Source organism: Rhinolophus ferrumequinum, chromosome 17 (genome assembly GCF_004115265.2).
Source record: "Rhinolophus ferrumequinum isolate MPI-CBG mRhiFer1 chromosome 17, mRhiFer1_v1.p, whole genome shotgun sequence".
NCBI classification, from domain to species: Eukaryota; Metazoa; Chordata; class Mammalia; order Chiroptera; family Rhinolophidae; genus Rhinolophus; species Rhinolophus ferrumequinum.
Window position 1 is genome coordinate 56,307,918 of NC_046300.1, and position 13,756 is coordinate 56,321,673.

At 41.2% G+C, this 13,756-nt stretch overlaps 1 protein-coding gene across 3 annotated transcripts in view; it reads left to right on the forward strand.

Annotated features, from left to right (window-relative positions):
* PTPRG (protein tyrosine phosphatase receptor type G) overlaps window positions 1-13,756 on the forward strand; it is a 685,327-nt gene that overhangs the window by 543,290 nt on the left and 128,281 nt on the right. For all 3 annotated transcript variants that reach the window (XM_033132046.1, XM_033132048.1, XM_033132047.1), the window contains exon 7: window positions 5,221-5,378. In XM_033132046.1, the coding sequence (XP_032987937.1) occupies window positions 5,221-5,378 (158 nt within the window). The remainder of the gene's footprint in view (window positions 1-5,220; window positions 5,379-13,756) is intronic.

Genomic DNA, 13,756 nt, shown 5'->3' on the forward strand with positions numbered 1-13,756 from the left:
GAGTGGGTGAAATGTAGACTACTTAATACAGTGTGTATTTAATATAAAAGTCATACATTATTCATTTTTGCAATTTGAATAACTTTGAGTTTAGCATCCCTGTTCCTCATCTTTTTCTTTGATGAACAATTAATTATTAAAATATAATATTGTCTGCATACAGCACTGGGATCCTTGAAATTGGAATATGAGATTCATTTCTTTTCGATTCTTTTATCAAGTAATGCGCAGTGCCTGCTTATTATGGTATAATGGAATGAGTGCTAGGATAAGTAGAGTATTTCAAATATTTTTCTCAACCAGTTAAGTGGCTGGGAAAAGAATGTTTTTCATTCAAATTACTAATTAGGATAAAAGTTGGAGGCAGACTGCTCTGATGAGTTTGGGTTTGGAGTCAAACTGCCCTTTTATGAGAAGATTCATTTAACAAGCACATAATGTGCTCATTCTGTGCCAGACACCCTCCTAAGCCATAACTAATGTTAATTCGTTTAATACTCAGAATCGCCTTATGAGGTCAATACTATTATAATCCCATTTTACAGATGAGGAAACTGTTATAAAGAGGTTAAATAACTTGTCTCAGACCTTTAAGTAGATGAGTTAGGATTCAAATCTAGGGGGCCTGGCTCTAGCACTTCTCTCTACTTTACAATGTCTACATGCATTAAGATTTTCTTAGTGGAAGAGATTGAGTTTTCAGCTAAAAAGTATATTCTTCCTTCTTCTAGCTGGCTATATTCAGTCTTAGGTCGAGCCAGTTAAGCGTGGCTTATGTAGGCTTTGTGGGAGGTGCTGGAAATACAGGGCTGCCGTTTCTAAAATTGTTTCTGACTTAGAATTAAGCATCATGAGCACCCCGTTTGTCAGTGGATCACTGCCCGTGGGACTGAGCAGGAAATGGTATTTTTAGGAAGATAGTAAAAATTGATGTTAAGTTTGAACTTAGAAAACTCAAGAGGGAAACAAAACAACTCAGGAGTTTAATTCTGTAACGTATGTTCGCAAAAGAAATCATCATTAGTGATGGAGGCACCTGAACCTGTAGCATGCACCGGTGGCCCCTCCATTTCTGGCTATGAATATCAAGGTGACTTTCTAACAGTCCCCAACCCCCAACACTTGGCTTAAAATAGAGGAGGTAAAATGTGGCCTGAGGGCCAAATCAATTCTACTGCCTATTTTTGTATGGCCCCTAAGCTAAGAATGGCTCTTACATTTGAACCCTAATTAAGTGAAATGGCAATTTCTCCCAAAAAGAATTCCGTTCTTATTATAGAAGACCTATATTTTAAAAATTGTCCTCAGTTATTATTAGCATTTGAATGATGTTAATAAGGTTGTGGAAACTTATATAACATCTTCGATTTTGCCTCTTGGCCTCCAAAACCCAAAATATTTATTACCTGGCGCTTTACAGAAAACATTTGCTAATCCCTGTGAGCCACAATGTGAGCCAGCCTGCTCTGAACCAATGCTGGCCTTGATAAATCAGGGTTTACGAGGTACTACGCTAAAAGCCCCTTACCTTTATTAGCTTGCTTAATTGTCACAGCAACCCTGAGGAGTAAATGTTCTCATCATTCCCATTTTACAAATAAGGGAAATACCTCAGAGAGGTTAAGACCTTTCCCTAAGGTCACACAGCTGTTAAATATTTGTCAGTTGGTTCCAAAACCATGCTAGATCTTTGGCAAAGAACTCAAAAATTCTGATGTATACTGCTCAAGTTGATGAAGAAAATGTCAGACATGATGTGCCTTTAAGGTACTAGTAATCCAGTTGGAAAAAAAAAAGACACACACACAAACACTTAAAAAAAATACATGGTTATGTAAGATGTACATGGCTAGGCCTTGGTAGTTTAGAGGAATAATAATAACAGTAATAACAAAAGAAATAATTAGAAAAATATTTATTGTTTCTGAGATGTTTCCTATGTTCCAAGCTCTTTCTGAACCCCTTTCTTGTACTGATTCATTTAATCTTCACAACAACCTGGGAGGGTTTAGAAACTGAGATCATGCAGCTCACAGGTGGAGGCGTCGGGATTTGAACTAGCAGACTGAGTATCTGTTCCCATCACCAATCCCTGTCGGGATAGAGAAACAAGGTGCTGAGGAGAGGGCAGCATTTCGGTTTGGGTTTTCAGCACTAGGTGATTTTCCCTGCTTCCAGGCTTTCTGCTCCAGATCCGAGGGCATTTCCTTGAAGAAAGAACCCTATCCAAGTGTCTGTAGTCTTCTCCAGGTTTTCACCTTGGCTCCATTACTTCAACTTGATCTTCCATTTCCTCAGCCATAAAAGTAAAGAATTGAACTAAAGCGGTGGTTTTCACTGTCCCTGGGATCCCAGCTCAGCTTCCTCCATGGTGCCTGCACGTTCAGCTGTTTGAGTTGCCCAGCTCCTACGTAAGATTTTTGTTTGAAGAAAGGGTTCTTTCACTTGATGCTACTGAACTAGGGCTGTCTCAGGACCTTCCAGGTCTCAGAGCTCTACGATCCAATGGCAATGTTGGTGGTGGTGGTGGAATGAACAAACAGGGAAGCCACCTTCTCTGTCCCGCTCACCAGGTCTACCCGCCCCACCATCCATCTAGTCAATTAATGCCAGAACCTGCTTCAGAAGCCCTTGTCAAGGACAGAGAAGCTCTCTGCATTTGTAGCATTGGTCATGCCTGCAATTTCCACGAGTCCCTGCCGAATTCACGAGGCCATAGAACTTATTTAAGAGTCCTGATCCCGCTGAAGCAGTGTTCCATTTTAAAATCTGGTCTCAGATTGGTAGCGCGGGTGTTTCTGCTGTATCTTTTGTGTTCTTTAAAGCCTCGGCCTTTTCCTCGAGTTGGTACTTCATGTGGGCTTTGCCTCCACAAGGCTTACAGTGATTGCTTTGTCTCTTCCTTCTGCCTACAACATTCTTAACTGTGACCCTAATATTCGGTCAGGCCCCTAAGCAAAAACTTGCCTTCAGTGTGGAGCCCCTGATCCTAAGGCAGGATATAGGCTGCGGTGTGACGCCAAGTTCACCTACAACATAAGGGAGAAATGAAGGTGGTGGTTTCCTGGTTTGTGATGCTAAGCCCTATGCACCCTCGATTGCTTCCAGCCTTGGGTTGGCTATTTACACAACCCAGGAAGTGCAAGCAAAGGCCCAAATACTAGTTCCTTCTCCCAGCCAAGCACACTCACAGAGATTCCCCCTATCTTTAGGCGGCTGGGAACCAGGCTTAAATTAAAGTCCAGACTTGCCAGTGGGAGCAGGGACAATTCCATTATTTCCAGCCTTTTGTCCAACAGGAACCACTTTTGTCATTTTGATTATAAAACCCTATGATTTGAAGACTTTTGCATTCATTGTTAATATTTAATTTTTCCTTTTAAGAAATGAATTGAAAAACCTATGTAAGAATCAGCCATGGTTTCTGAGGCTCATGAATAATTGCTGCCATTTCACTTGTTCAGTAGTGACCTTGAGCTTAGTTATTTTACCTCTCTCTGCCTTGATTTCCACAGATGTAAAGTTGGAGTATTACAGTGATGTACTTCATCGGGTTATGAAGTGAGAGCATAATGATGGGTTAATAATAATGAAAGCCTGGATTCTAAACTCACTTCCCTGGCTTTGCATTCCAGCTCTGTCAATTGGTAGTAATAATAGGACCAACGTTACAGGACTATTTTAAGTGTTAAATTAATCTTTATAAAGCTCTCAGGACTTGGCTTGGCATATACAGTAAGTGCTGTTTAAATATTTGCAACATGTAAATACTCAGAATAGTGCCTGACGTGCAGTAAAAGCTAAATAAATGTTAAGTTTTGTTCAACTAATCTCTACGAAAAGGAAATTTTAATTATTCTAAGTGATTTCTGTTGGGGGTTTTACATTATTCCATTACATAGACCTCTTAAGTTAGAGATACACATTCACCCAAATAACTACCCTTTGTTCTGCTTGAAAGAAGAGGGAGGAGGTGTGAGTCTTGGAAAGAATATTCCTGTAGGCACAGGTGTGTCCATGAAGCAACCTGGATCCCTAACGTGCCCCAGGCATGTGCTGGTTCTCCATCCCCAGCCCTCTATGGAGGCCATTAAGGAATAAGGCAAGCCATTAGCAGGACTACAATAGCCTAAAAGGGATGAGGAAGGAATCCCAGCCTTAAATTCAGGGCTAGACTTTTGGGGACTCAGGTAGATACTAGAACCTCCTTTGATTTGTGAAAGAAGCTGGATGATCTCCTGAGCCTGACTGGGAGAATTATAACACAAAGCCCTAATCTCTATTGTGTTATTTCTTCTTGCCTCAGCATGTTTGCACATGCTGTTCCCAAGGCCTAAAATACTCTTCCTCTTTTGCCCCTACCCTTCAATAGTCACATAGTTCACTTCAGCTCCTTCTTTAGCTGAATCAGACCCTGCAAGCTCTGGGGTCATCATACCTGGGTTCATATGCCGGCTTTGCTATTTAGGACCTGTGACCTTGGGCAGGTACTAACCCCTCTGTACCTTGTTTTCTTCATAGATTTATTGTGAGGTATAATTGTTGGGTCTCAGCTTAAATGTCATTACCTTTACTTCGGGAAAGACCCCCTCCACTTTTGTAAAAAGAAGAAGCCTATTCTCAGGGCCACCGTTTTGTAAGTTCAGGGTTGTTCCTTGGTTAGGTTTCACGTTGATTTCCATAGGCCTTGGGGAAATCATCATGAGCCGTAACCAGCTTTGGAGCTGCACTTTACCCTGGGCTTACAGTCTTCGTTGCATGCTGGCTCTCTCCTGGGTGTCCCCGAGTTTGTTCCACTGATTATTACTTCTTATGTATTAGGTAGAGAAGTGTTCTGTGGTGAAAGAAGATCGTGAAGGGCTCGGGTTAAATAAAATCAAGCTCAGTCCTTTTCCGTAAGACTGCTCAGAGTCTCTAGTATGCTAGTGTTTTATCCATTTCCTGGGGGAAGAGGGAGAGACCGCATTGTTGCCCAGTATTGCTCATCATGGAACCTGTTTTTCATGAAATACAGTGCAATGTTGGTGCCTCAGAACACACCCTGGGAAACACGGCTTTGTTTTCTGTGGCTCTCCCACCACCAAATGCTAGTGCTTCTAAGGATGTAAACAAACATAAGGCTTGTGATGTGGCACCAGCATGCAGAGGGTTTTTGCCTGTGTGTCTGCAGCATGGTATGACTTACCATTGTGCTTTTCTTTTGCCTCTTCCCCCAAACAGAGAAGGAGACCTTTCTGGATCCTTTCGTCCTCCGGGACCTCCTGCCTGCATCCCTGGGCAGCTATTACCGGTACACAGGTTCTCTGACCACCCCACCGTGTAGTGAAATTGTGGAGTGGATCGTCTTCCGGAAGCCACTCCCCATCTCTTACCATCAGGTACATATTGAGCCCCACATGGGGCTTCTGTGCTGACTCGTTTTGTGTTGACTTACTTATCTAACATTGCTAGAATACACCAGTTAGAATGTTTTATTTTTGGACCCTCTACTTCTCATAGGTTTCCTTCATTCTTTCCAATAGGCATGTTTTTGAACCCACGAATTATAAAACATAAAACATGGTTTTTTGGCTACAAATTAACTACCTGATGAAAACTACAGGCATGAAATCAGGTTTTGTGGAAATATTCAATTTTGAGGGGATACAGCTCTCTTAGATGATGATGATATCTTGTGCCAAGAACTCTTCTAAGCTCCTGACATGTGTTCATCACATTTCATCCTTATGAACAATGGTGTTATGATGTAGCTATGTATGTATGTATTTGCACCACCACTTCATGCAGGAGAGACACAGAAGTATAGTGACTTGTCCAAGGTCACACAACTGATTACCATACCACGGTGTCTGATCACAAAGACCAAGCTTTGGACCCCTAAATCTACCCGAAGTTCAGAAAAGAGATTTCTATACCTGAAGAAATTAAAGAAAAAGTACCCTTGACTGAGCTCTTTCTGTGTGCCAGTCACTTTGCTAAGCAGTTTATACACAGTCCATTTACATGCAAAACAACATGGAGAGATGGGTATTACACTGAGATTGGACACATAAGTACATTGTGGCACGGAAAGATCAGACAACATGCCAAGGAGTCGTCGTTCACGAATGTCATAGCCAGAAATCAAGCCTGGGTTTGTCTGATTCTAAAACCCACATTGCTAACCAATGTACTGAACTGCTCCTCTCTGAGTATGCCCTGGGCGGTTTTCATAGGAAGGTGAATTTAGGCTGAGCAGTTCACTGGTAAGAAGTGATGAAATAGACAAGAGGTGGGGGCCAGTGTCAGAGGAAGGGAGCCACTAGGGGGGTGAGGAGCCTTGAAATCGCCTCAGGGATAATAGATGGAAGGGCCAATTCTTAGAGGGGTAAGTTAGTTGTCAAAAGTGCAAGATGCACTGAGGTAGCAGTAGATTTCTTCTCCATAATTCCAGAAAATAGAACCAGGAACAGTGGGTGGGAGTTGTAAAAAGGGAATTTGAGCCATTGACCAGTAATGTATAAAAATGGAAGTTTCCTCCTATCAGGGCCATTCATAGAAATGCTTCTTCCCCAGAGCTTGACAGCCAGGGCTAGGGATGGTGTACGGGAAGGGGGAGGTTTTGGAATGATGTGACAATATCAGTAATAGGACTGAAGGCACGGTCCACAAGGTTATGAACCTGGCTGGCCTGCGGAATGGTCCAAAAATGTTCCTAACAAGGGCAAAGAATACAGAACAGTGAGCAGGGGGAAACAGCGTTGGATGGTTTCCAGGTCAGGTCTGTTTTGGAGATAAGAAACAGAAACCTATATAAGGTAGCTCAAATAGAGGGAGTATCTTCAAGAAACAATAGTAGGGGCACCCTGAGATGAAGCCGTCGTGACCAGGAATGTAACTAGAAAGTGACGCATATGCATATATGGCTCTCTTTCAAGGGCCACACGGGCTCTTAAATCTTGGATTTTCTGACATGACTTTATTATTCTGTACCTTTGCAAAATTCTGGTCCCTTCTCTCCCCCTTTGCGTAGGTTTTGTTGTTGTTGTTTGTTTTGGTTGTGTGGCCCAATATGGTTACTCTTGTACCAATTGGCCTTTCAGCTCTAGGACCAGCTACCAGTTGACAAAATTGTGGGTGTTATGTCATAGTATTCAAGAAGATAGATCCAGTAGACATGGGCCGACCAGTGAATTGGCTGGCCCTGGGTCCTCATGGGTCCAGTCTGAATAAATCAGCAGAGTTGCCAGGTAGCATCCGGAGACATCAGGGGTAAATGGAGCAGGCTGTTCAGAAGGAGCTATGTGCAGAAGAGACACCATATCCTATCCCACTAACGCGGTTAGATGGTATAGGGCCAGGCAAAATTGATTATTTGGCCCCACTGTTGTTGGCAGACATTTTAGTTTCAGATTTTTTTCTTTCAATTCCACTCTTATGAAGAAAGGATTAGCAGTTTGGTTTCTGAACAGGATCTGCCAGCCTTAAGGAGATAATGAAATATGAAACAAGTTTCCTTCCTAATGGTGAAGCCGGCATTGTTTTCGTTAAATAAAATAAAATTACAATCTATAGACTTATAGCCTCAGGGTTGGGGAAGGGGCATTGAAAAGGAATCCTTGTCAATTAAGACAAATGCTTTTGTCTTCAGAGATAGAAGGGCTGGGAGTAACATGGTTAAGAAATACAAGTTTGGCCCTGTGAAGGGCACAGAGATAAAGAGTCGTAGTTAAGTAGGGAGGAAATAAGGTCCATTCACACATACCAGATTTTATTTCAACTTCAGATATTTAGTGGGTCCAAACAAAAGGCAGAGTTTCAGGCTTGGATGTCTTGTCACAAGTGTTTGTCAATTAGAAGCATTTGACATTTGGTAAGTGGGCCTTTCTTTGTTAATATCTGTTTACTCTTCCACTTCCTGCCACCTATATGCTCAAAGAGAAGAAATGATGGAAGAGTTTTTCTCTCTGACTTTCAGCGTATAACTTCTCTGTAGGTATTAATTATTGTTTCAAGGAAATAGTGAAGAAATCGATCACATTGGCTTCCCAGTTTCTTTACTATAAACCATCTTAAGATAATACTTTACTTTTATCAAGCACAGCTTCATCAATCCCTGTCCGTTTCCCAAAGGAGGAAAACAACTCATTTTTATGTGGCCAAACTGAATTCTTGCTCACTAGCTGCATGGAGGTCACAGCTGTGTCAGCCCTCAGAAAGGAAAGCTTTAGCCATCCAAGTATTATCACATCAGACCTTCTCACCCTGACCTTGCCAACATTCTTTCTGAAGTTAGCACAGCATGTTCATTTCAGAAAGGCGAATAGCCAATTCAGAAGAGCCAAGCAGACAGAATTCCATGTCTGCTTCTATCAGAAAGAAAATATCCCTGGCCCTTCATCCTTCTCTTTCTTCAAAGGCTCAGTCGCCTCTTCTCTCTTACACAGTGTGGGTGCCCTATAGGCATGAAAATGAGGGCATGTTCACCATAAAATAAATGCTGAGCGCAAACGCTGGACTTGTGTGAGGTGGATTTCTTTGTCGCCTTACAGAGTAAATATGAGCAACTACTTCTTTTTCCTCTTTTGTTCTCTTTGGGGAGTCTACGTGGACATTGAAACCAGCCCTGTAGCCCGTGAACTCTTGACTCTGGCTTGAGTGAGAATCTAGAGCTAAATACGGTGTTGCTAATGAAATCACATGTCGGCTTGGTTGGTCAGCAGTCAGGATAGCTTCTGTGGCTCCATTAAACATCTACTGTTCATATCAGGCAAAAATCGTGCCGTGACTTTGTCACCCAAACAAAATGGCAGCACTGTCTGTCCTGGTAAAGGACGTTAAAGGAGCAGGACTGCCATGTGAGACAGATGCCTGCGCCGTTCATGACCAGTCGGAGAACACGACCATCTTGAGTCCAATGTACTAGGATGCGTTTTATCCGAGAGCAGTGGCTCTCAAATGGTGGTGCTTTGGCCATTGGAGACTATCCCAGCCTCCCCTTTCCAGGACTGTTTGTTTCCTGTAGTTTAAAATATGACACTGCCTATAATTTCCCTTAGCATGAATTTTATTTTAGTGCTTCTTGGGGACTCAATCAAAAAGGCAGTAAATGTCTGAACATGTCTAGTCTCTTTGCTTTTGGATGTTTTGGTTTTTTTTCCTTTCCCCTAACAGTAAGCCAGAGGGGATAGGAAAGGTTCATTTGCATGACTTTTTTTTTTTTTTTTAACCAATGTTATCTCTCTAATAAAGAGGAGAGCAGCTCTTTTGACTTAAGACCATGTTCCATTTGCAGCCAAACGGCCTGCATTTCATTCCTGGCTCCATTCTTCAGCCAGATTACTCAACTACTCTGCTACTCTGTGCCTTGGTTTTCATCTGCAAAATGGAGATGATGAAAATACCTACCTGATGGGGACCTTACAAAGATTAAATGATAGAATGTGTGTAGAATGCCTGGACCAGTGCCTGGCACCGCAGGAAGTGCTCAGGAGACACTGGGCGGGCTTTTTGTTGCTGTTATTAAATGATCACCAAGGCTGGAGGGCAGCACTCTCCAGTATAAATAAAGCAAACGCCACATACATCATTTAAAATTTACTAGTAACCACAATGAAAATGTAAAGAGAAACTTGTGAAATTAATTTTCCTGTATTTTATGTAGCCCAATTTTGCCAGATTATCATTATTTCAATGTGTAGGACTAGCCACATTTCTGGTGGAAGAGCTACATATGACTACTGGCTGTTGCAACTCCCATGTTTATCTCAGGACCACAACTACTGATTAACTACTTAATTCAGAAAGTGTGTATTCTAACTACATAATGTGCAGTGCATGTGAATGAAGTTTGTCTCAATGGTGGGGTGAAGGTGTCATTATTAATCCATACTAGATAGCTTTCTTTGTTAATTACGATTAAATCCTTTTCCTTTCTGTAGAAAACCTTTCTATAATTGCCTTCATGAAAAGATGTCTGCAGCTACAAGGTGGGGACATGGCCCTGTAGTTAGCGTGTTATTCTTGGGTTTTATTTTTGCAGCCATGTTCCAATAAGTAAAACTTTAGATGCTCCAGGCTATTGAGAATTTAATATTGCATCATTGTTATCTTGTTTAATAATGAGGCAACAAAACAGTACTCCCCTGTCACCTCTTAAACGTATGGTGAAGCTGAAGTGTCTCCTTGACCTTAGGTGTGATATTTCAGTTCCTGATGCTTGCCCTGGAGTATCTTACTATGCTTATAACGGACTCTGGCATTGTTTAATTGCCATTATATACCTATCCCATAAAATATTGTGCACATCGCCCTTTTACTGGTTCATAACAATATTTCTTTTGATTTTCTTTCATTTTCCCCCTTCAGCCACAATGGTCCTCTCCCTACGTCCTGTGGACGAGAGCTCTTACTGCACACCAATGGCCTGAATAGATTTCAGCTTTCCTTTGATTTGAGCCAACAGATTAAAAACTAATTATTCTTTGTAATATTTTTATAATAAAAACTAAGTTGAAATGATTTATATATACTTCCAGCTAACACATTTGCAATTCAAGGTTAAAATTGTTCTTGAAACAGCACCAGTTAAAAATGCAATTACAACTCCCCAAGCAGGGATAAAAGAAAAATGTTTTACATGTTGACTTCAAAAGTTAAAAAGTCAATTTAATATTATAGAAATAAAAACTTTCATTTATTTTTACTAATGATAAAGGCTTCATTAGTTATTACATATTAAAGTAAAGATAAATTCAAATGTGTGTATTACCTGCTTCTGGAAAGGAATAAGGTAAATTTGTAAAAGTGCAGGCTTTGTGAGGTGGATAGAATTTTCTCTTTGTGCCCACCATCTTGTTCCCAGTTCCCAGTTCTTTCTGTGTTGGTCCATAGGCCGTTTCTTTCCAGAGTGCAGAAAGTGCAAATAGATTCATGGTGCCAATAATGGGTACCCTGCATGAACGGTCTTTTGGGATTAGCTAAAAGGAATTGTTTGGGGACTTCTACTATCACCACGTTCAGTTTCTCCACTACAGTGCCACTCTTCCAGTGAATGATGCTGCGGGCCTGGTATGCATTTGGCATGAAGCAACTGAGCCTGAAAAAGAGAGTCGCACAGACTTAGATTTCTCATCTTCACTCCACCTCTTGGTTCCTATGTGATCTTGGGACATTATTTAAGATCGCTCAGCCCAGTTTCCTCATCAGTCAAAAATCATAATAATGATATCCTAATACCATCAACCTTATGGGATTTCTGTGAGGACTAAGAGAAAGCACGTAACACCCTGAGCTAGTACAATGCTTTGCATGGAATAAACACTCAGTAAATAGTAGCTGCTAGTGTGAATGACATGTTATTATTAATGTTACTTTAATGTTATTTTAAGCTAAATGTAAGTTAGAAACCAAAATAATGTTTTTAAAGTACATAACAAAGTACATGGCACATAATGGGTTTGATAAATATACATTATGAGGAGAAAGAGAAGGGAAAAGCAGATAGAGCATCTTATAGTTGTTGGAAGCTTAGAGTACAAGCATGGTTACCACATTCCTTATAAAATAATAATAATAGTAACAATAATGATAATAATACTGAGTAGCTACTGCGTGCCAGGAATTATGCCAAACACATTATGTGTAGTAACTCATTTAATAGTAACAAAAACCACATGAGATAGGTAAGGATGTTATCTCCATTGTACAAGTAAGGAAACTAAAGGTCAGAAACATTGAATACTTTGACCACGGTCACATATTTAGCAAGCAGGGATTAAAAACAGGGTTTGGAGCCTAGGTAGCAAGAGTAAGAGTTTGGAGGTTGGAGAATTAGGCACAGGCCACATCATTAGTGCCCCACAGTGAGAATGGGAGATTGTTGAAAGGAATCGAACGGAGGCATGACGTACCTTTATGTACAGTTCAAAAGGATCACTGTGTGGCTGTTAACCAGATCTAGAAGAGTCGAACAGAGTAAGCTGGTCAGACGCCCAGAGAAGCACAGCTGTGTACAGTTTGTTCTACGGCTCCAGCGTAATGTGGGGCTGCCACGTTGCACCACTTTAAGAGGCACCTTCTCATTTTGGTCTCTGTAAATGACATCCTTTGGAATCAAAGAAGTGGAGGCCTAGATGGTGGTCAGTTTCACCCTTAGCGAGTGTAGTTACATGGCACGGGTAAGGATCAAGGGACAACCTCAATTATCTGTGTAAAGCTATGCAGTCATCTCCCCTTACCTGCGGGGAATCTGTTCCAAGACCCAAAGTGGATGCCTGAAACCGCAGAAAGCACCAAACCCTGGATATACTATGTTTTGTCCTATACATGCGTACCTTTTCACTTAAAGGAAGCACTCTGTGGCTTCTCTTTGGCATATCCGAATCGCCATCATCACGACTCAGGAGCTTTGGGGCCATTATTAAGTAAAACAAGGGTGATTTGAACACAACCACTGCAATGCCGAGACAGTTGATGTGATAACTGAGACAGCTGCTAAGTGACTAACGGGTAGGGAGCCCATACAGTGTGGAGACACTGGACAAAAGGATGATCGCTTGACATTCCAGGTGGGACAAAGCAGGATGGCACAAGGTTTCATCCTGCTACGCAGAATGGTGTTCAATTAAAAACTTAGGAATTGTTTATTTGTGGAATTTTTTTATTGAGTATTTTCAGACTGCATTTGACCACAGGTAACTAAAACTACAAAAAGCAAAACTGCTGATAAGGGGAATCTAGTGTTTCAGTAGATTTCTGGCCTAGATCATCACTGTTCACCTGCCAAAGTGAAAAGACTCCCCTTGCCAATCCAGGGATCATGGAGGTTTCCACTCAATAGCCAAGCATGCCACTTACCAACAGGAGAGGCCACTGGCAATTTGCATTCTGTTTAGAGGAATGACAGGGTGGTAGTGAATACTGCCAACCTACCGAAGGACAGTTGATGAGTCTGCTAAGCTTGTCCTCCTTTTCCTCTTTTGTGTGACTGTCAAGCAAAGGTATGATCCAGTTGACAATATAATATCGTTCAGGTCATTAGTTCACTTTCAGAACTATCTGATCCTTCCTTCAAAATCTTTGGCAGGTTGAGTTAATGACAAGGAGGCGGCCGGGCTTTTAAGCCATAGCATGTCATTAAGCTGTAAGAGCAATTTAAGCGAAAGCATTTTTGCATTACATTGAGAACCTGCCTGTTTTTACAGTTGTGTGACTAATTCTTTCCAGAGGCATCAGAAATAAACTTTTTAGACATAAATGCTATCTTGTGAAAGAAGCAAGTATTCTAGAAAATAAACAAACCTTAGAGTCGTATTGCTGAGACAGTCTCCCAGGCCATCCTTTCCTGGCATCTCAGATATTAAACTATTTCACTACAGAAGGCTATCTCTTCCAGAAAAATCTTGAATCTAACTTGCTCTGCATGGCAGCCCAGTCCATTTAAAAAAAAAAAAAAAAGAAAATCACGCAGAAAGTTAAGGTATTCCTCCTTCTATTCAACTCACGTCTCTAAGGCTTTAATTTAAACCAGTGTCTTCTTATTTGTCCCTCTCTAGACATGGAGAAGAGCTGGTCAGCATCTTCCACTTGCAAGAGCCTTTAATCAAATTACTCCTTACTCGCCTATTCTTCAGGCTAAACAATTCCACTTCCTTTAACCTTTGCACGTAGGATTTATTCTCCATCCCTTTAATCATTTTCGTTGGTCTTTCCTTAGACTGTCTCCAGAGTGTCCTTTCATGTAATTTTAAGAAGTTATTTTCTCCAAGAAAATCAG